At 28.7% G+C, this 23,500-nt stretch overlaps 2 protein-coding genes across 2 annotated transcripts in view; both read left to right on the top strand.

The window, feature by feature from the left end:
• Nucleotides 1-23,500, top strand: part of LOC103580476 (TWiK family of potassium channels protein 18) — a 343,662-nt gene that overhangs the window by 49,613 nt on the left and 270,549 nt on the right. The gene's annotated exons all lie outside the window — the stretch shown is intronic.
• On the top strand, nt 16,508-20,228 carry LOC103569526 (pancreatic triacylglycerol lipase). Its single transcript, XM_008546865.1, has 6 exons — nt 16,508-16,899; nt 17,843-17,946; nt 18,276-18,586; nt 18,659-18,754; nt 18,852-19,112; nt 19,176-20,228. The coding sequence occupies exons 1-6, from the start codon at nt 16,513-16,515 to the stop codon at nt 19,238-19,240; spliced, it is 1,224 nt and encodes a 407-aa protein (XP_008545087.1). The 5' UTR covers nt 16,508-16,512; the 3' UTR covers nt 19,241-20,228.

Here is a 23,500-nt window from a genome sequence, read left to right as displayed (position 1 = left end):
TCACACCAAGTCAATCGTGTCATGTCTTCAGGGACTATTTTTACACCAAAAAAATTTCACAGTATACACACAATTGAAAAATTAATGTCATTGCGTCTTTGACAAATTATTTTAGTTAAATTTTTGAAGTGTCCAAAACTAGCTCTAAAATGGCCAAAAACGGTACTTCTATCCTATTGCTTATTACTTCTTCAAAATAAAGTCGCATATAATCTATATAGATTGAAGAAAAATTTAGTTATTGTTTTGGTCAATATTTTTTGAACCTGTAAAATTGTTTTGATGAATTTTGATAATTTATATTATTTGAAAATTATAGAAATGGAGAGAAAATGATTAAATTCTAATTTAAAATTTAAAAAATTTATATGTATATTTTTGATGTAGTCAATAACGCAGTTAACATATATTATTTATTTGAATAAAATAAATTATCATTTTATCGATATTTGAATAACTGGCATATCGAAATATGATTGAATAGCTCTCTAGGCGTATCGAACGAGGTGTCAATATAAAAGAATAATAGTATTCGAAAATTTAGCATTGAGTCTCTAGGGTAAAACTATCCCAAATGTATATACATCAAGATTCAGTCGCTTTAGGGTATAAACATCAAGTTGTAAGTGAAATATCCCCGAATAACGATAACTAGAATGAGTGGATTGAGGGTCGAATAGAGTGAAATGAAGAAAATAAACGTGAGTGAGATGAAATTATATGTATTGGCTTATATGTTTGTGGATTACAGACAGAGAAGATTTTGCTATATTCTGCTGTTGTCAAAATCACTCTGTATCCATAATATACTCCAACATATACATTCAATGTAAATGTTAGCATATATGAAGTATTTTTGTTTAATATATATTTTAGAAAAAGTTTTATCTCAATGAAGAATCGCAGTGGCTCAAAGGATCTTGAATTCCGAGTCAAAAAACTTTATTTTTCTTCTTTTTATTTTTATCGGTTGATACAATTGATCGTTTCATGTTATTCTATTTTTCTTTCCGGTCAACAGGTTTTGGTCCTTGCTTTCGTACAATAAAAAATTTATTTCTGTTCTGTTACTTTGATCTTTTATCTTGATGTCTATAAATTTTTTACCTTTTATGTTTTATGTATTACAACTTTTTTTTCAAGTCTCATTGTAAAAAATCAGGAGTTAATTCGGAGTAAATTCTGAATCTGAATTTACTCCGACATTCGAAATTACTTAATCAAGAAATATTTTTTTCGGCAAAATTATAAATAAGTTATTAATTAATGTAGTATTAATTTTTACTCCTCGTATTTTATTCTATGGAGTTATTTTTTGTACATAATGCAATAACCAGTAAGATACTCGCGGGTAATAAGGTCTGTCGGGTAATAAGGCCTAAGTGATAGAAATGATATTTAAAATAACCGCCTCCACTAAAGGCTACTCTAGTAGAATGATCTTGCATAGAGATGTTACGACAAATTTATAGAGTCCCGATATCACGTTCCCTGTCTTCTATATTTCATCATCCGTCATATGCTGTCGTAGCGCAGAAGAAATTATGAAAAACAATCTAATTTTCTGACTCTTAAAAAGGATACTGATAGTTTTAAGTGCTGTTGAGCAAAACAATCTAGTCTTCTGATTCTTAAAAAGTATTGTTGCTAAATTTGAGTGATGATTCATCTCTAACACCAATTTTATTAAGCATAGTTTAACTATTCCAGTTTGTTTAACCCGTAGGCCTTATTACCCTACTGTAGTAAAACAAGGCCTATTCGTATGGTTTTCTGTAAAAGTGTAATTTTTTGTTTGTTTATGGTAAAAATCACCATCACTTGATCACATTTTATGGCCAATGTATCGAAATAAAGATTAATTATACATTTCGATAACTAAATGCACTATTTTCGATTTTATTCAAAATCTCCCTTAGCTAGGTCTTCTTACCCGCAGGTAACTTATAAATTAATATCACTTATACTACAATAACAACACACTTAAATTAGAAATAATAACATCACAATTAACAGCAATAAGTAAAACTGCCCCTCGGAGTAAAGTTACCCTGGGACGATAAAATGAATAAAAAATCATCCGCTTCGTATTCATTCCATTTAATATTTAAAAAACAATTTAGCTTAGAACCTTAGAAGCGATCATTAAAATATCCTTTTTGTTAAAATTACTAAAAATAACAAGGCTTTATTTTCGTAACACAATTTATAGAATTTTATGAATTCCAAAATATATGATAAAACTTATGTATTTTGAGATTACACCAAACTCGACTCAATTTCAGATAAACCAGATGGTGCAGCAAATTAAAGTGATGGCCGGTACCATCACAGAATCACAACTTGTGACGTTCGATCGATTTTCACAGCCTTTTTTATACGTTATTAAATTATAGCGATATTTTTTTTAGTAATTGGATTTAATACTATTCAATATTCAAATTTAAAAAACGTTAAATACTAAACTTTATTAAAATTTTTTTAATTAATAACTTAAATGAATGGCATTGCATAAAAAATATTCTCTTCTCGATATTATATCATATTAAATTATTATTACGGGGCATAATATCAGTATATAATACTACAGTTGTTTAAATTTAAAGAAATTTGCGCGCAGCTCTTACGTTTTACAGTTTCCCAAAAATAGCAACCGCTTGAGGCTCTTAAAACCCCTTTTTCTATGTCTACCGGTTTCATTGGCAAGAGTTGGCGTGCAAAAGGAACGAGTACGTACTCCAAGAGCCGTGCCTGGTATAAAACAGAAACTATTGCATTTTACGAGGAATACGCGACTAGAATATGCAATAAAATTTTTGTGTTTGTACATATATATTATAAATATTTATAGCTGCAGTATTGTTGTTCCTACATATAAATATACTAGAGAGCTGAGTAAAATATAGTAACAAAATTTTTTTTTTTTTTTTTACTTTAAATTGTAAATTATTAGACTTACAATTATTTGTTAACAATTTGAGTGTCCAGGGATTATTATTTTTTCTTAGTCTAAACCCTTTCTCGTAAATTTACTTTGGTATTTTGCCATTTAACGTACCTTCATTAATTTTTTTTTTTTTTTTTAATATCCACCTTATACAATTTCATTGCTTTCATAAGACGGCTTTTGGAAAATTTTGTCAAGCTATACATCAATTTATCAAACAAGTTTAAAAAATATTAGTAGTTCAAAACATGTTTTAACTTACGTTTTCAAACTCCTTGAGCATGAAGACAATATCATATTTTGGCACCGACTTGTAGAGTCCAGATTTTTATTTTTTACATTTATACAATGGCCTTACACGGAAAAAAAAATATTGTTCCTCGAACGATCTAAAGTATAGCAACTCGTATATTTTTACCACAACGATACGTATACTTATGGTAAAAATATCATATCGTTCCTGTAACTATTTATTAGATAGCTGTGAGCCCTATACTACTTTCTGTAATCGTCATCTCACAAGCCACCGTTTAACCTAATTAAACATCCATTTTGGCGCCTATTTTCAAATATAACAATTCGAGTTCATTTTTTTTTTTAATTTGTTAACTATCTATAACCTTTACTGATTATTTACCTAATGATGAATCTAATAAAACTGCTATATATTTCAATTGTGAAAATTATGTAAAAATCAATTTATATTAATTTAATTAATTAAATTTATATTATATTTAAATATTTATATACATAACCTCAAAAATTAAAAGATATATTTATATTTATATTTTAAATTTATTTAGACTGCAAATGATAAATCAGTTTTATAAATTATTTTATTTAATCAAAATTATTTATTAATCATTTATTTATTAATGATAAAGATTTCCAAACGTGTGTCAGATAGGGCTCAGAACGATACGGTATAGGGCTCAGAGCTATCTACCGTATTGTTGTCAGAACGATACAGTAGATCGTTGCAGTAACAATCTAGTAGATAACTATTGCGTATTGTTACTGTAACTATACACTATACTTCTAAGAACAAAATTTTTTTCTCCGTATATAATAATAAAATTTCTTATAAGAATAAGCGAATCGGGTTCGAATCTAATAATTCGAATTGTTCGTAACTTTTCTAATAATTCGAAATTTTTCAAATGATTTGAATCTTCTCGCATTATTCTAATCTTTTTGAGTTAATCGTCAATTTTGGAACTATCCGAAAGTTTTTGAACTATTCGTAACTTTTTAAATTACTCAATTCGATTCAAGAAAATTTTGCTCAGATTTCAAATGTTCAATTTTTATCAATAGAGAGTTTACTTTTTAAAGTAACCAAAAATAACTTTTTCATAGAGTTGTGTCTAAGCTCTATTCACCTCCGAAAAAAATTTGAATTATTCAAAAAATTTCGAACTACTCGCACACACCTAATTTCTATAATAAATAAAATAACGCTTTCCATCAATAAAGCATAATTAAAGTTTAAAACGTTTATTACAAACATGACTAGACGAGTAAAGAAGCAATACAGGCAAGTTGATTTTGTTATTAAGGTGACAGTGTCTATTTATAGTGTACTGGGCAATCTCTAACCTCCAAGCAATTTCTAAGACGCAAAGCCTTTTCATAGTGAAAAGCATAGTAGAACGTCGCAAGATAGAGGCTATAGGTAATCCTCTTACCAGTTACTCTAGTGATGCACTTGCGATTAACTCTCCATTCATTTGAATCAAGCGCCCATTTCTTAAAGCTATTTCCCCGACAATTTTATATCTAACAACATAAATACTTCTTAGCTACTCTTTAAATTTCATTATTTAAAACCAATAAATAAATAAAAAAATAATACATATTTTAAATAAAATATCCAGACGAAATGAGACAATAATTAATGTAATTAAATGAAAATCTAACGATCATTTAATTAACCAAATAGTAATGTTCATTAGTGATAAGAAAGTTTAAGTAATGTCACTAACAATTCCAACTGGATAGACTTTGGAAGTTGTAAGGAAGGAATAGCAGATAAGCAGTTAATCCATTACCGGTTAATTGAAGTGAATGTAGCTGCAGCAATACCAGTAGCATCGTTTTCTCTGACGCGTATGTGCACTACTACTTTGTATAGTAGCTGCTGTTACTGCTGCTGCTACTTCTGCTCTTTCTATCTGCTGCTATACATACTCTGTACTCTGTACTCTACGACCTGTAGATGGAAATAAAACGAGGAGGAAGAAAACTATACATGCAAGGTTCGCTTAATATATAAAACAATGAGTAACTATAATCGTTATCCTTTGCTTTAGTATATATTAAAATTGTTGTCTGTTACCTGTGTGGTGTAGCCACTGCTTCTGCTATTCTGACATCGTAATATCTAGAGATACGAGTTTTCTGGCAACAAAGCCGTTGTCTGCCAATTAAAACTCGTTAACTACCTAAAACTATTCTTTTCCATACCAGCATTACAACTAAACTACTATAATTTCTTTACCATAACATCTAGTTCTCTAATCATTCGCTCAGGCAACTTTGATTTTTATCCAACGAATATCGCGATCGGTATCTCGTTATCTTCAATGTTCATTCGTGCTTATAGTATTTTAATTGCCATGTACTATTTTCCGATATTTCCAATCTTTCGGTATTTCATTTCATAAATTAAATTATAGTTTTCAAAAAAAGCTGCTACATTTTTCGTTAATTTCGACTGCAACTATGCAATCAAACTTGAGTATTTTATTTATGAGTTACGGATCCATGTTAAAATTATGGTAACATGCCGATATATTATACTATACAGTTAAATTATATTAAAGTTTACATTACAGGAGAATATAAAATAAGCGTACATAAATTTATACAAACTAGTTTTCAAGTATACTTAAGTTAAGTGCCTCCGTCTGATTGTAATTTAGAAATTCATTGTTGTATTATTTGATATTTACTTTTGAAAAAGTATTTTTTGCCGCTTAAACTGATGATGTAACTTAAAAATAGCTTTTGAAGTGAATGTTCTTCTTTCTTGGGACTTTCTGTAGGACTAGGGTTGGTTCACATTCGTAGAATAACCGACCCTCATTGAAATTCATTGGAGATTAATAACCTGTCATGATGATGGCGATCACAGAACAAGTTAAGGGTTAAAATCTTCAAAGAAATAATTTTGCTTGCGATGGTTTTTAAAGTAGACTATAAATTTTCAGTTCGATTGATTACATTTGAATTTTTTTTCTCGGATTATTGTTATTTTAACTTTTATTTTTATTAAATCGTCGAATGAGTATAAGGTTGTAGACAAGCTTATTTCTTATGTCATTTACAGTGATAAAAAAGAAGACGAGATTAAGCCAGTGAAGATAGTTGAAAATAGAAATAAAAAAAGGTACAATGGAGATGCTACGGCTTTCGTTAATCTCTAGATGAAGAAACCAGTTCGTCGTTCTGGCAATCCGTCGACCGCAGGAAGCAATTCGTAGTTTTCCAATCAGACGATGGTAGAAAAGACGCTTTCATTTTCCGGGTTGTACGCGACTCGAATTATATATCCGAAAAAACGGAAACGCTCGATCAGACGTGGTTGTCGTGGGTTAGATTCTCGCTTATATACTTTCTCTCTGTCTTTACTTAACTTTCATTTTTTATTTTTTATTATTCTTTTATACTGCCATCCGTTACTCTCACTTCCTTTGCTATTTCCCTTTTTTCCCTTGGGTACTTGAGTACTGAAGATATCGCGGCTATTGTTCTCGTAATCGAGACAATCAGAGTTTTCTCCGTGCCAGAGTTATTCTTACTCAAGTACGGTGATATTTTTTTTTTGTTCCCTGTTCATTTTAAACTCCTTAAAGCAATACATCTTTTTTTTTTTTTTTTTATTTAAGGACAACAATGTGAAAATCAAGCTTGCTAGTTCTCCTTAAACTCAACACTATCAGTAATGATAAAAAAGTCACTACTTTAATTTTTTAAAAATAGCTTTGCTAGCGGCCGTAATAAATAGCGGCCACGCAAAAAATTGCTGGCCGCTACTTATTACGGCCGCTTGCTTCAGCTTCATTAAAATTAATAATTAAGTCGTTAAGTCTGTCAATAGACAATGGTAACAAAAGTGAAAGACTTAAATTTTGTAAAACAAGAAAATTTTGGTTTGGACCATTATCAATGAAATTATGAGCAACAAACCAAAAAAAGAGCGAGTTTCAAAGGGGTAATCGAAAAAATCTCAAAATTTACCAGGAAGAATTTTTAGATGGGTACTAAAAATATAAAAAAAAATCAGTCTGTCGGTTGACCCTGTGGGCCAGCCCCAAAACATCCCGCCCATTTCGAGCTCCTTGAGCTCAACAAATTGTTGTGGATACATTTTCGAGCTCAAGGATCTCGAAAATACTTTTGTATGCCTTTGTTATCGAAAAATAACGTTTTTTACCATTTTTTCTAAAACGATATCTCTCGAACGAATATACCGATTGAGACGTTTAAGGTGGCAATCGACGCGTTTTATTGAGTTCTACAACTGATTAAATTTCGAAATTGATTTATCGAGTCGTTTTTGAGAAATTTCCAAAATACTAAAAATTTTTTTTTTTTTAATTCTTTCGTTAACGGTTTCTCTTGAATGAATAAACCGATTTTGATTGTTGTAGCATTCGATGCGACTTACAAAATTTTAGAGCTGATTAGATTTTGGATTCAATCCATCGAGCGAATTGAAAGTTATTCAAAAAAAACATTTTTGAAAAAATTATATTTTTGAAATATCTCTGAACGTGCCCTACCGATTAAGCTCAAATTTTCGGTGTTTACAGTAAATAACAAGCCGCGTCGAATGACACCTCGAAAATCAAAATCGGTTTATCCGTTCAAAAGTTACAGAATATTTACATACGTACATACACTCGGACATCATCTTGAATTTAATCAGAATAGTTTCCTAGAACCTCAAAACGTCGACATCTGTTGGAATTTCAATTTTCACAAATCGGGGTGAAACCAATAATTTCCCGAATTTTTGAAAATTTGCAATTTTCTTAGCGGGAAGTTAAAAAATGAAGGGAATCAAAAATTAATATTTTTCAAACTGTCCGATTTGGCATGGAATGCCCCATGTGCAATAGTTTTTTCAACCACTTCAATATCTAGAATATTTGTATATTCCAAATATTTTATTATTATTTTTTGAACTGAATAGGGATACATGGGTCATTTGGAAATTAATTTTCAAATTTGTTATTTATTATTTATTGATTTAGTTACATACTATCATAAAAGAAATAATCAACTTTTTTTTTTCTTTATTCCATGGATTTTTTTTCTCATTTTCCTCGCCATGATGAGTTTAGAAAATTACTATTATAAATTTGGTCAATCAGTTCTTGAGTCACATAATCGGCCAACACAATAGTCAAAGCTCGTTTAGAATATTCAAAATATTCCGCCATAAAATCGTTTAAAGGACGACTACAGATATTCCTAAACTTATAACCGCCATCTTTTGCAATAGTACGACGGCTATTCTTGTGATCGGCGAAACTTATATCGTTTATATAACAACGTAAGGGATTAACGAAGCTTTTCATTATTGATTGGATAATATATTTCTGCATATCAAGTACATTGATTAAATAGGATACACTCCTTAGTTTTTTGTAAACTTCACCATCACATTGAGTATTAATATTGAATGTGCATCCAGCGAATGACGGATCTGAACTAGCTAGTAAAATTTGATTGCGGTACATTCCAATAGGATCATTAAGTTTCCAGTCTTTTACCAATCGCCATCCGCCCCAATTAGTATTAATATAGTAATCGATAACTGCACAATTATTTTTTTCAACGTTATGTACGGCTGTATGATTTTGATTTATGAATACTATTACAAATTCGCCAGGATTGTTGTCAAGAAATTCATCAAAAGTTAACAATAGATCGTCAAAATAAAAATGTGAAGAAACATAATTCATCTTAAGTTGAATCGAATTTGGTTGCACACGTACACTGATATCAAAAACTCTGATTCCATATTTTAATTGTTGCTTGAGAGTTAATTCTTGAGTGCGAAAATTTTCATCATCTGCATGATAAGATAATGACAAATGAGTTCCAATAAGTGCGAGTCTGCTTAATGTTGTTGTATCCGGTAATCTCACCAAATATTTAATATGCTCCATATATGGCCTATACGTATATTTGGAACAACCACATGATTGAACCAGATAGCTATATTTAGTATAATAAACAATAATTAAAAAAGTAACTAAATTTTTAGGCATTTTAAACTATGATTCACAATTCTTAATGATTTGTATTTTTATTAAAAAAGTTATGATGTATTATCATTTACAACGACAAAACTTTTTAAAAATAAAATAAGTCCGTTTAAGTTTTAATTATTTTTTACTTAATTGCTATCAATTAATGTTATTTAGAGATTAATATGACAGGATATTAACATTTTCATATCGCTGTTTCATTTAAAAATATTAAATATAAACATTTTATTGCACTTTAAATTTATTTTTTAATCAAAGTTCTTTATTTTTTTTTTATTTTTAAATTATTAATTACACCTGATATTTTAAAGTATTTTATTTCTGTACGGTCCAATAAACTCAAAAATGGATAAGGAGTTTATTTTTTCCTAACAAATTGTTTTGTTTCCGGTGAGCGTTAAAATTGAAATAATTTGATGATCTTTTAAATATTTCGTTATTCTTTATTTATTAAACATCAAAATAACAAAATTTTATTATTTTAGAAAATTCAAAATTGTGACCAGCAATTTTAATCAAAAAATTAAATTGAGTCGAAAAGTTTTATATTTTGCGTATCTATTACTTAAGGAGGTTCGACCGAATCTAATGTAAAAAGGATTTTCCAACTTTGAGATATGAAACTTAGTATATATGTAAAGAAGTACTTTGTCTATGTATTCTCAAAATTTGAATATGATTCACCGCCTAGTTTTTTAGAAAAAAAAAATTAAAAAATGACGTTTTTAAAGTTCTTATACACAGGCTCTTATGGCGGACAAGCTTCCGTCATGACTTGTTCGATTTTTTTTATTATTAACCTCCCAAGTTTAAGAAATAAAAAACCACATGCCATAAACTTGAATATTTTTTGAATATGATAAGATTTTATCAATATAGTGTTACCGCTGTAATTATTTAAATAACTCAAGTTAAACTTTATTATTTAATCTCGTTCATCGACAGAGATGCATATTATTGAGGGTTTGGTAACATCGCGGAAGCAGCTGAGAGAAAAAACAAAGATAGAAATACATTAATTAGAGAGACGAGATTAGAAATAAATTTTTCCCGCTTTAATTTGAATATCGATGTGTAAGAAGTTAGAACGCGCTGTTGCCAAATCTTTTTATTAAATCATATGAGTCAAAAATAACCAAGTAATTTAATTACTTTCTTTAATTAAATAAGTAATAAATATTAATTTATGAATTCGTTATGTTATTATCGATTAAAATAATGAATTTTCATAACTATTAGGAGAATTCAGCAAACAAAAAAATTCAAACACTACTTTGACTCACTAATGTCGGTCGAACCTCCTTAAATATTTTTTTATAACTCCTGCGTTTAAAGTTCAATATTCGAGCGTCGTGTGGCGCGAGTAAAATAGGTCTTTCTCTCGATAACTCGACGAAACTATAGAACGATGCCGAAAAATCAGCTGTTTCACTTTTCAGCATGATTTTACTGTGCTGAAAAGTAATTTGCTATAGGAATTATATACAAATCAGGGAGTGACCGTTATTCACTCTAGACAGAAAGAGAAGGAGAAAATCGTCGCTCTGTATACTTGTATCGTACGTCTTATTTATTTACCCACGCACATGTAACTCAAAAATAAACTAAAATAAAAATATTGCTTTAGTTGTATTGTTTAATATCTTAAAAAATTGATGTTACTAAATTTTTACTTGAATGTGATTCATAAATAAGTAAAAAAATGTGACACTGAATTGAAAAACAAAACATGTGAATAAAGGGTTGCTCAAGTACATTCATATATTCCATTGTAAAATTTTATAGTTTTTGTAAAATAACAATTAATTTTTTTTTTTTTTTTTAAATTATTTAAATTTTCTCTCAATCGGACTTTAAACACAGTCGTTATAAAAACTATTGTTCGACACGTATGATTTAAACGAGAATTCCGGTATACTTGTTGTGTCAACACTCGTCTTAGGTTATGTTTCTCGCTGCGCTCATGCGAGAAAGATGGATGTACTCGTTCTCGTTGAGAATGCGTCATAACCCAAGACTTGTGTCGTCAATACAAGCATACTGCAAACCCTGGTTTTAATTTTATGTATCGAAAATAGCTATTTTATAACATTCAATTAAATTTTGACTTTTCATTGCCTCTTATAGGAATGGTTAATAGTGGGTTCGTTCTCACTGGAATTTTTTCAAATAATTTTATCGATAATTTTTTTTTCTTAATGTAATAGTGTTGTCACTCCCATCCTCGCGTCACTGATTTTGGAAAATTAGAGTAATTAATTTTATCGATCAATTCTTGAGTAACATAATCGGCCAATACAATGATCAGAGCGCGTTTCGGATTTCGAAACTTTTCAACCATTAAATCATTTAGTGGACGCGGACAAGCATCCCTAAAATAGTAACCACCGTCTTTTGCAATAGCACGACGAGTATTGATATTATCAAAAAAACTAATATTGTTGATGTAACACTTTGGAGATTTCCGAAAGCTCATTTCTATTGCGTTCAAAATTCTTCCTTGCATATTATAAATATTATATTTACTATTTATAGCAAGCATTCCATTCTGATTATCTATTCTACATTTTCCATTGATATTAAAGGTGCACCCGGCCAATGAAGGGTTCAAACTAGCTAGTAAAATTCGATTGCGATACATTCCAATAGGATCATCAAGTTTCCAGTCTTTTACCATTCGCCATCCACCCCAAATGTTCTCAATATAGTAATCGATAACTTTACAAATATCTTTCGTACCGTTGGACTCGGCTTTATGCCCTTGATCTACTATGAACACTATTATAAATTCGCCAGGATTATCATCGAGAAATTTATCAAAATCATATAAAAGCTCTCGAAAATCAGAATTTAAAGAAATATAATTCAATTCAATTTTAAATAAATCTGGTTGTAGGCGTACACTGATATCGAAAAATCTAATTCCATATTTTAATTGTTGCACAATATTTAAGTCTTGAGTACGTAATTCTTCTTCTTCTGCATTATAAGACAATGACCAATGAGTTCCAATGAAAGCAAGCTTGTTTAATTTTGTTGAATCTGGCAATCTCACTAAATATTTAATTCGCTCCATGTATGGTTTATATGTAAATTTTGCACAACTACATGATTCTACTAAATAATGATTTGCAATGGAGTAAAATATGATTAAAAAATTAAACACTTTTTTCAACATTTCAAACAGCTATGAACAGACATAAATGGTCTTTATGATTTATTTTTATTTTCTTTTTTTTAACTGAATACAAATATAACAACTTTCAATAACAGATAAATAATAGTGTTAAAATATAAACTCTAAGTTATTTTTATTGAATTACTATCAATTAAAGTTAATTGCAGCTACGTAATAAAATTATTATTTTTTTTTTTAAATTTAAAATTACTCTATTATTTGTCTTTTATCAAAAACTGTATTTCATTCCATTTTTTTTGTAAAACACTAGTTTTTACTCCTGCTTTGCTATATTTCATCATTTTTAGTTACTTTTCTGCAAATTTTGTTTCTTAAGGAGGACCACTAGTGTGATCGCCTTAGAAAAAAAATGATTTTTGGAATTTTTTTGATGAAATGTACTGCATGGAAAGTTTCAATATTTGAGGGATATATTTGGAGATATATAATGAATACAAGATAAAATTTTTGGACTGAAAAATTTAAAATTCAGCGAGTTATTCACAATCTCCCAACGCTCCAAAAAAAATGTCTCCACTGTAGTGATAGCGACCTTCACAGTGCATGACATCAAAAAAACCAAAAAGTTTATTAAACTAGAAGGTATTTTCCCTAACATAACCCTCGGGCTAAGGAAACTAATGAAATTTAACAATATGGCGGAGTTTTTCAAAAAAATTTCAAACTTTGCGCGAAATCTTGATGATTTTTGGTCTGCCAACATTACATTTTTGATTCGATCGGAAAACTGGAGGTTCATGGTACGTAGTAATGTATAAAAAAAAGCTGCAGTTCGAATCAAATCGATCGCGTGATTTGCCTTCAAGTTATAACTGCAGCAATTTAAAAAAATGTATTTTTGAGAACCAATAGGCGGCTGCTCTTCAGATGACTGTAACTCAAAAAAACTATGCGGGATATGCACTTGAAATTTTAGTATGTTATTTTTGAAGGTATAGGCTGTCGAAAAGAAGTATATAGAAAAAAAAGTGAGAATAGAGCACACGTTCAATTTTACAATTTTTTAATTGACTGATAAGAAAAAAGATAACATTCTATTTAAAAACTTATACTTTTGATTGAGTTATCGACTTTTTTCAAGTTTTGTATTTACGTATTTTTTTCGAACGAAGTTTATGTGTTTTTATGATTACAGCGACGATTTGATGACGTTACCAATGAACAAAGAATTTTTTTTCTCTGATAGAGCATTGAGTAGTGTAGAGTATACTGGACTTGCTATTGTGTGACTAGTTAAAGAGTAGAACTATTATGATAGCTTACACTATACCAAACCATGTAGGTACATCAGAGAGAATGGAATGGTTTGATAATTTTCAAAGCCAACTGCGCGTATGATAATCATACATATTATCACATACGTTAAAATGATGTCTCATTACGCGTGGTTATCATGTGTCCAATTGTCCAAGAGGTAAACGGACACATGTAAAATTTTGTGTCTATCGTTGTAACGAAATGTTAGCGTTTAGGTTTACATGCGTATGTTCTCGTTTCTCTATACACTCTCCTCGTATTTCTCATTCACGTCGGATGCAGTTCGTGGTTTCAAATGCATTGTTGTATATTCAGATATTCATACCGTATTGGGATACCATCCCATTCGTCGAATAGAATCTGTAGGATTCCTTCTCCATGTTTCTGTTACTGCTGTCTGCTCTCTGCCAATTGCTCAACTAGATTGCAAACGTCACTACAATATTACATACATATATAGGCTTTTTTCTTAACTGTCAAGTAATTTAAATTCATTTCATTTTAAGTTTTACATCCGATCGTTATTTTTTACGTCGTCGTGAATATAAAATATATTATTATTATCGTCAAGGACGTAGTGAGGCAGCAAAAAGTCAAACCACAAATTTTATTTTTTTCCATTTAAGGAAAAGTGGTTGGGGGGGGGGGGGCTGTCTTTTCTGACGTTACATGATAAGCTCTTGATCAATATGATTTTTTTTTAAAAAAGTTTTTATGTAAGCGATATTTCTGTCTGGTTTTTTTTCGGTGGAATCATTTTTTAAAGCATATTTTAGTTTTATCGTTGTGAAAATTGATAATAGCCATCAAAAGCATACGCTTTGTATTGTGTTAAAGATATATAGATAACAAAAAAATAGATCAGTTATCTTGGTAAATCGGCCACTTAGCTTCTTATAAATTAGCCAATAAACTTCATTAATGCCGTACCGTACATTATCTTCTACTTTCATTGGGGATGGTAAAGTAAAGCGAGCATCTCTCAACTTATCTCACCCAGAATATACCAACCACTCCAGCGCATTCACGTTTCTTGCTGGTATTGAATTTTATATTGATCTAATAATTCACAAGTCTTGTCAAGGCTTCATTATGGCCCACTACTAATTTTACGGATTATATTAATCTTGTCTTGCTTTGGTTTTAAAAATTTAAAAACAAATGGATTTAGATTTTTTATTCTACCGTATAATTTGTCTACTGAACTTTTAATTTTTTCATATATTTTACATATTTGAAGAAATGCAATAAAAATATATAGCAATTTTAGGAATCATAGAAAAAAAACTTAAAGAAATTTTACTAAAAAAAATTATATATCATAAAATTATATACAGTAGTAAATATATGTATCCCATATATGTAACTTATATGTTTTTTATATTAAGCTATATATACATATACATATACCTTATAAATTAGTGTATTGATATATTTCCTTTTATATTAAAAAAATATAAAATTTTTATATGAAATGAAATAAATGGTAGCATATAATTTATATTATATATGGCACCTCATATTTTGTTTGTTATATTTAAGCATATATTTTATTCGGTGTATGTATATGTATATGGGTATATCATATATTCGCATCAAATTAACTAATTTTGAAATTTTTAACTCCAATTTAAAGAGTATATTAAAGTTTAGATCTAATTTAATTGGAGGTGGTCATACGAATAAGAAACTTTTTTTTCCATACACAATATAAATATATGTTTTTATATGCGATCAAAGTATATTTTTCGTATATGATAGAAATATATATCTTTATGTATGAAAAAAATGTATTTTTCGTATATGACAAGAATATACATTTTCATATATGATAAAAACATATTTTTTGTATATGATTGACATATATATTTTATAGATGCTAAGCATATACGGACTCGTATATGATGAATATTATATTTTTCAATATAAAAAAAATATATCAGAAAATATAGTTAAATTGGCCATATATATTTTCTGATATTTATCATATATTTTAACCATATATGTTATTTTCATATGGGATACACAGTAAAAAAATCCGGAGTAAGTCCAGGTGGTGTAGGTGTGTAAATTTTTGGTGTTAAATTTTGCTACCGAAATTAGCGTTAAAATAACACCTCTGCTGTAAATATTCTTTATCGGTGTTAAAAAAATTTCCCGGTGTTAAAATATTTTTTGGTGTTACCAATACTTTACTTAATAAATATTTTTACTTACTCCGATACTTCGAACTTTTTTTTACACCGATTTAACACTGCTAAATTACACCGCCTACATTGGTGTTATTTCATTTTAACACCACTTGATGTTAATTTGAGTCCATTTTTAACACCGTTCGTTTTACAGTACATTAATATTATTTAATAAAATAAAAAACAAATAAAGTATTATTATTATTATTTATTTTTTTTTTTTTTTCATTGTTTCATTCATATTTTATTCGGGATAAACGAAGTGTGGTGCCGCTCATACTTTTATTCTATTATCATAGTAGTGTTTAAATTATGACTTGATGATGCGTAATGGCTTAATAGTCCTCAAGGCAAAAATCAAGGTCATCTAAGAATTAAGTAATATGAATACATCATTTTAAAAGTATTATTCATCAATTTGTTGTTTGAATGGATATAATCTTTTGTAAATGAAGAATAAATAAATAAAAAATTTAAAGATAATTTGTTTGATATTAAACGTCACTGATAACTATAGTAACCATTTTATCTATAATTATTCGTCTAACTACACTGTACTTTTATGAGTTTAACATTGTTGTTATGAATCATAGCTCATGAATTATATCGTATCGAGTCAGTCATACTGACAACATGTCAAGCGATAAACGTGCGTTACTCTTGACATTAGTCTTTATATTTTTAAACATTATATTGAATGTTGATAGTTTAAATCAACATCCGGGCTCTGATTTTAATTATAAGAATGGAAGTGTGCGCTGTTTTACACGTAAATCAAGTATAGGTCGCGGAATTGAGTGGTTATTTAAATCTGAAATAAATGAAAATCAATTGGATGTTAAATTTTTTTTAACATCCCGACAATATCCTAATAGAGTTGAAGTAACTCTAGGAAATGATTTCCGATTAGATCAAACGGATTTTCGAATTGATCGTCGGACTGTTTTTATTGTACATGGATTTAAATCGAGTGGTCGTAAAAATTGGGTTGATAGAATGGATACAGCATTTCGATTATGGGTAAGTATATTTTCAAATTTTCATACATATTAGGGTGATCATTAAAAATCAACTTTTCTCAGACGCTCCGTAAATAGGTTCTTTTTATTGAAAAAATATGTAGGGAATTTGGTTTTTTCGTTTAAGTAAAAGAACACGTGTCTCACGACGATCAAAGTTCATTTTTCGATACCATTGGTTTTTTTCAAATATCTCATGAAATATGCAGATTAATGGAAAAAATCATAGGAACAATTTTGTGGGAAATTTAATTCTTGACAAAAAAGGTCATATTCATTTTTTTTATAAAATGTGTATTTATGAAGATATTTTAAAAAAACTTTTTAGATCTTATGAATCGAGCGTTTTAAGGATTACAAATTTTGAAAACAACATTTTTCTAAGGATATAGAAACTATAACAAGGCATTGATAATTGATATGTTACGAGTTAAAAATTTGTTTATATTTAAGAAAAAACGTTATTTTTACTATTCGTAATCCTTTAAATGCTCAGCTGATAAAATCTAAAAAAAAGTTTTTTAAAATATCTTCATAAAAACACATTTAAAAAAAAGTGAATATGACCTTTTTTGTCAAGACTTTAATTTCCTACAAAATTGTTTCTATGATTTTTTCCATTAATCTACATATTTCATGAGATATTTGAAAAAAACCGCGAGTGTATCGAAAAATTATCGTCCTGAGGATTTGATCGTCCTGAGGCATGTGTTCTTTTTGCTTAGAAAGAAAAAACAAAATTCCCCATGTATTTTTTCAATAAGAAGAAGCTTTTTATGGGGTGCCTGAGAAAATTTAATTTTTAACGACCACCCTAATACTTCTGTATTATTATTATTATTATTATTATTATTATTATTATTATTATTATTGTTGTTATATATTTTAATTTGCAGTCTAATCAAGAATTATTAATAATTTATATTTTAAAATTTAATTTTCAGAATGATGTTAATGTTGTTATTGTAGATTGGGGAAAATATGCAAACACATTAAATTATTATAAAGCTGCTGAACATGTGATGCCTGTAGGTCATAAAATTGTTAAGTGAGTATATAATTAAAATTTTAAAAATTTTATAAATATGCATCATTTTTAATTTTCCGCAAAGTAAATTTGAAGTTTCATAAAAAAAAAATCATTATTATTAATTATAGTTATACTCTCGGTACTCGAAACGTTTCTGATTACAACTTCGAGTGGCCGTCAGAATGTGTATGTGTGCGCGTATGGTTAAACAAATTTTTTGTCGTACGATATCTCTAAAAAAATGAACACAACAGAAATTTCAGGGTTAGCCCACAAGGTTAACTATTTAAATAACTTTTATTTTAAATTCATTGACATTAAAATTGAAATAATTTTATACATTGTAGATTTTTGTCTCACGTTATTAATGCAACGCGTGATTCTACTATGAACAATAATTTAAATGAACTAAATTGGGGACCGATTCATATGGTAGGACATAGTCTTGGTGCACATATATGTGGCATTGCAGCGAATGAATTTAAAAAAATATCAACACTGTGGAATGTCACTCGCATTACAGGATTAGATCCTGCTAGACCATGTTTTTTAAGAAGCAATATTTCATTGGTTAAAACTGACGCCGATTTCGTTGATGTTATTCATACACATGGAAAACCTTCTTCACAATTTTCATTTGGTTTACAAGAACCCATCGGTAGATATTTTTATTTAAAATTTAAATTAAAGTCATCTTTCATATATAATGTAATTTTTTTTCTTTTATTAGGTCATGTTGATTTTTATCCTAATGGAGGTAAAAAACAACCTTTTTGTAGTAGAAATAATAAACCTTGGTATGCAATTCTATTTAATCCTAAAAAATGTAAGCATTTTTTTTCTTTGTTAATAATGTATATATATTTATGCATGAGTTGCTTGATGACAATTTATACATTTAAAAACCTTGTTTCGTTTTAAAGGGATAAAACAAAAAACATGTAGTCACGGTTTGTCACATATGTATTTCACAGAGTCACTAATTGCAGCCGCGTACAATGCGGGAAAATTTTGGGCTCACGAGTGGGACAGATCCGCTCAGAGAGCTATTGAAATTATTCATGAGACTTGTGATGAAAATAATTGCATTGAAATGGGTATTAATGCAGAAAATTATTATGATAATAATAATACTGTTCTAGGAACATTTTTTGTTATTACCGCTAGTTCTCCGCCTTATTATGGTAACGTATAAACATAATTTCATTAACGTATCTAAATTTGTTCAACTAATTATTTTTTTTTAGATGTACACACTAGTGATCTGGAAAATTTGGAGGCTAAAATAGCAGCCGGTTCATTTTTGAAGTAGAGTACAAAATTAGTTTATAGGAAAAATATACAAATTTTACTAAATTATTTTTTGTGTAAATATATATTTAGTATTATCATAGTTATAATAAAAAGAATGTATATTTATGAATCCCTCACCACTATTAAGTTGGCGCGGAAATTTAATAATTTTAAATGAACGATATGCCAAAAAATTGCTCTCAAAATGTTCTTTCAGAATCTGCAATTGCTTCAGTCATAAAATTAATAATTAATTAATTATCATTAATTAAAAGTACGGAACTCATATTGTGTATAACTCAATAAATAAATTTTATTTTCTATATTGATCGCGGTCACTAAATTGCTCCTCTTTATTTCAATCGAGAGCAATGACTTATTTAACAAAATATTTAAAATGAATGCTAATTAATTGAAATCGTAATTACAATGCATAATTTAATTGAATTATGACGTCAAGGTAGTAGTGGAGTCAGCGCAGGAAGTGGGAAAAGGTGTGCGCATGAGTACGTCTTTTTTGAATTAGTGGGAACGATTTAATTTTTTAATAAAATTTTTTTTTAAAAAGGGCATAAAAAGTGATGGTTTCTTGTGTGTCTTAAGGTGCGTACTATCACGTAGATGCATGATATCGCTTAGCGAAGCCCCTCAATTTTTCGCAAGTTCGTCTAAACTGAAAAATTTGCGAATTTTCGCCCGTGACTGCAAGACAATCTACAAGACAGGTTGCAGTCACACTACGGCATGTTTAGTGACTAATAAATAGTATGTCTATATTGTATGTAAAAAGTAGATTTTTTATATTTTTCACGAATAATGTGGGCATTCTTCGCGATATTTATTATTTGTAGTGTCATTTTTAACCAATCAAAGACGTACTTACTTACCATGAGTTTCGAAAATTATTTTTTGTCCTAATCGCCACTGATATAAATTAGACTGTGATATTCAAGTAAAATTTGATGACTCTTAATTTTCAAAAATTTATTTCTTACTTTATTTTTTAAAAATATATATATGTACCGTAACAATAAAATTATTTGTCATAAATAAATAAATTCAAATAAGATTAAAATTAATTATCTTGAGAAAAAATTAATATAATTTACTAGACACCATTAATATTTATTTCCTACTCGAATAATGATAAAAAAAAATATCCCATAGAAACCATCTGGTAAAATTATGAAAATGAATTTTTAAAATAAATGGTAACCTTTTATCTAAAATATATAAAGCGCGATACGAAAAAAAAGGAAAAGAGTATCTATCTTACTTTTTTATTTGACTCGTAGAAATTTTAGTGAAACGTGCCTGGGTCGCAGGTCATTATTCTCAGTGATAAAAACAATGAGGGTCAACTGTATTGCAAGCGTACTAACAAACCGAGTTATTATCACGTTTGTGCTCATTCATTGTGCTTATAATAACTTTATACTACGTTTATTCGTGCTTTGTTGTGGTGGGTTATACCGCGACACGGCTCTTTTGCCTTGTACATGTACAAATATAAATATATACATATATATAGCAATACACAGTACTACAGCACTAGTATACAAGTACAAACATGAGTCCTGTTGTCATTTGAGGAAAAACTTGCACAATAAATAATCGGGTTTGTTGCTTTTCTTCGGTACAGTTGTGTGGTTTGCCTTAAGAACGGTAAAAACCCTGTAGAAAGCAACCGTTCCATGTCGATTGTAATAAATAGCTACGGATTTTCTGTGGAATTGGTGTACAAACTATCATTTTCTCTCTTTCTTTCTCTCACTCATTCAATATTTTTTTTCCAGCTGCTTCTCGTCGCTTCAATATTATAAATAATGTTATAATATATAAAAAAAAAAAAAATTGAGGTTCGGTAGTTGAATTGAATTATGTTTCACAGTTGCGTTCTTGTGTCACCTGTGCATTTATATATTTCTTTTTGTTGCATTATTTATCAAATAAAATGAATTATTCATGTGAATTTTTGTTTTTAATTATACTATCATAATTAGTTTGTTGAAAATTGTTTCTATGTCACAATTTTTAATTAAAATTTTTTTTATAAATTTATACGCTGCAGAGGATTTCTTGATGCAGCTTTCAAATAATTTTGCAACATTTTATAATATTAATTAAACCAGTTTTCAAATAAAAATTATTTTAAATACAAAAGACATTTTACTCTAAACATTTTACATTGAACTGAACGAATTTTGTTTACATTTTTGATCACTTGTCAAATTAAATATTTAGCAACAGATAGTGGAAGGGGGGGGGCAAAGCGGGCTACTTAAGGAAATACTATGGTTCCGAGGACTCAAATACGCAGAATCTTTTTGTTTTTAATGATATGCGAAGTAAATAAACAAAAATTTCAGTTGCCGTTGAAACAAAAAAATTTGAACTTTGGCGGGCAAAATGGGGTATCCCTAAAAAAGGCGAAAAAAAAAATTCTGCATATTAAATGAAAATCTTACCTCCTTTCACCCCCCCCCCTCCTTTTTGCTTAATAATCATTTTTATCATGACTCTGATGTTTTTCATAAGATAATAACTGATTTAAAAGTGATAAATTAATTATATTTGAAATACAATTCGACTTCTGGTACTTCCAAAATAAAACTACTTTTTTTTAACACCGAAAAATTTTAAACACACTACCGGTGTTATTTCAACCCCGATGTAGAGGTTAAATTTAGCACATAGATAACGTCGACTTCCACCATTTTTTTTCACATTGAACAAATTATTTATTTATTGCTGAAACATTGACAGTAAATTACAGTTTAGTTAACTTTTTTTAACACTTTTTTTAACACTTTTTTTACCTTGTCAAATAAGTGTGTTTACGCTTGCGTGTTCATCTTAGCAAACATCCGGGTGATTCTTTATTTTCACCACTGATTATGCCGCGTTGCGCAATAAATCGTTTTGTGAAAAAGACAAAGAGGAAAATAGAGAGAGTGTTCCAAGTATAAGGAATCTTACATTACGAGGAGTCGCGTTTTTGGCTGGCTACCAAGAAAATGCCGGCTTCGTCCGGATAGTAATAACTGCTGAGTTAGTTTTTTTTTTTTCTATTATTTATTTAGGAAAATATTTAAGAGGTAAATACAAAATGCAGTAGTTGCTTTATGCAGTAAATATAAATTTCGATTATTTAAACTTATTTTTAAAAATAAATTTATACTAAAATTTTAAGACAGCCATTTCTTTTATTTATTTAATTAACATTTTATTCGTTAAATAAAAATTCGATTATGCTATTTACTTTTTTTTTTTTGTCGAGAAATTTTTATAAATATCTAATGGTCAAATTTAATTAAATATCTTCATGGTATACATGAGACATGAGATTAAATTGAGGAGTATACGTCACACATAAATCATATCGAGACAAACCCCAAAATTTCGGCAGAAAAATTATTTATTGCCTAATAGTAAATAAATCATTCGTGAACACTTTCAATTTATCATTTGATGTAATTACAAATATTTTTAAAAAATCATGCAATATTTTTTATAACAAGTAATAAAAATATTGTTAATATTTCGAATTATCGGTACTCACTGCTTATATGTCATAATATATATATATGTATATATATATAAGATTTTTTGTAGACCATAAAATGCGTTGCAATAAATGCTGAATGTTATTCATGTGAAAATAAAAAATATAGAAATTCGTATTGAGTTTACGAGCGATTTACAGAATCGCATACATAAAATTGCATTTATAAAGTTCCATCAAGTGTCATCAACTTTTATATTACCACACGTACATGAAATTTTAAACGATCACTTGTCAATAGTGAATTTTATTTTAATGAAAAAAATCTCTATACTTAGAATTGGGCGGGAAAAATTGAGACGCTAAAGAAAAATTGACTTTTCTATTATTCGGAAGAACGGCGTACTCTTAAAAAAAGTGAAAAAAAAAAAAAAAATATAACATTTTTCAATAAATATAACAACTATGATGGTTTCCGAATATATATTTTAATATGCTACATTATCTGCAGTACTAAAAAAAAATTAACCAACGAATTACCGAAAAATAATTTCTGAATGAAATTTTCATAAAGAAAAAAAAAGAACGAATCATCACATGGTCCAGGCGTCAATTAATTGTAGGGGAGGGTGGGGCAAAGTGGGCCCCGTAAGCTAGAAATGGGATTATCTTTACTTTTTTTTTACTCGTTACACTACTTTATAGTCCCTTGTTTGTTATTTAACATTGATAAGCTGTGTCCATTAAAATTTAAAAATCGAAAATTAGGGGCAA

This window comes from Microplitis demolitor, chromosome 7 (genome assembly GCF_026212275.2).
Source record: "Microplitis demolitor isolate Queensland-Clemson2020A chromosome 7, iyMicDemo2.1a, whole genome shotgun sequence".
Classification (NCBI taxonomy): Eukaryota; Metazoa; Arthropoda; class Insecta; order Hymenoptera; family Braconidae; genus Microplitis; species Microplitis demolitor.
This window is presented reverse-complemented; position numbering and strand designations above follow the sequence as displayed.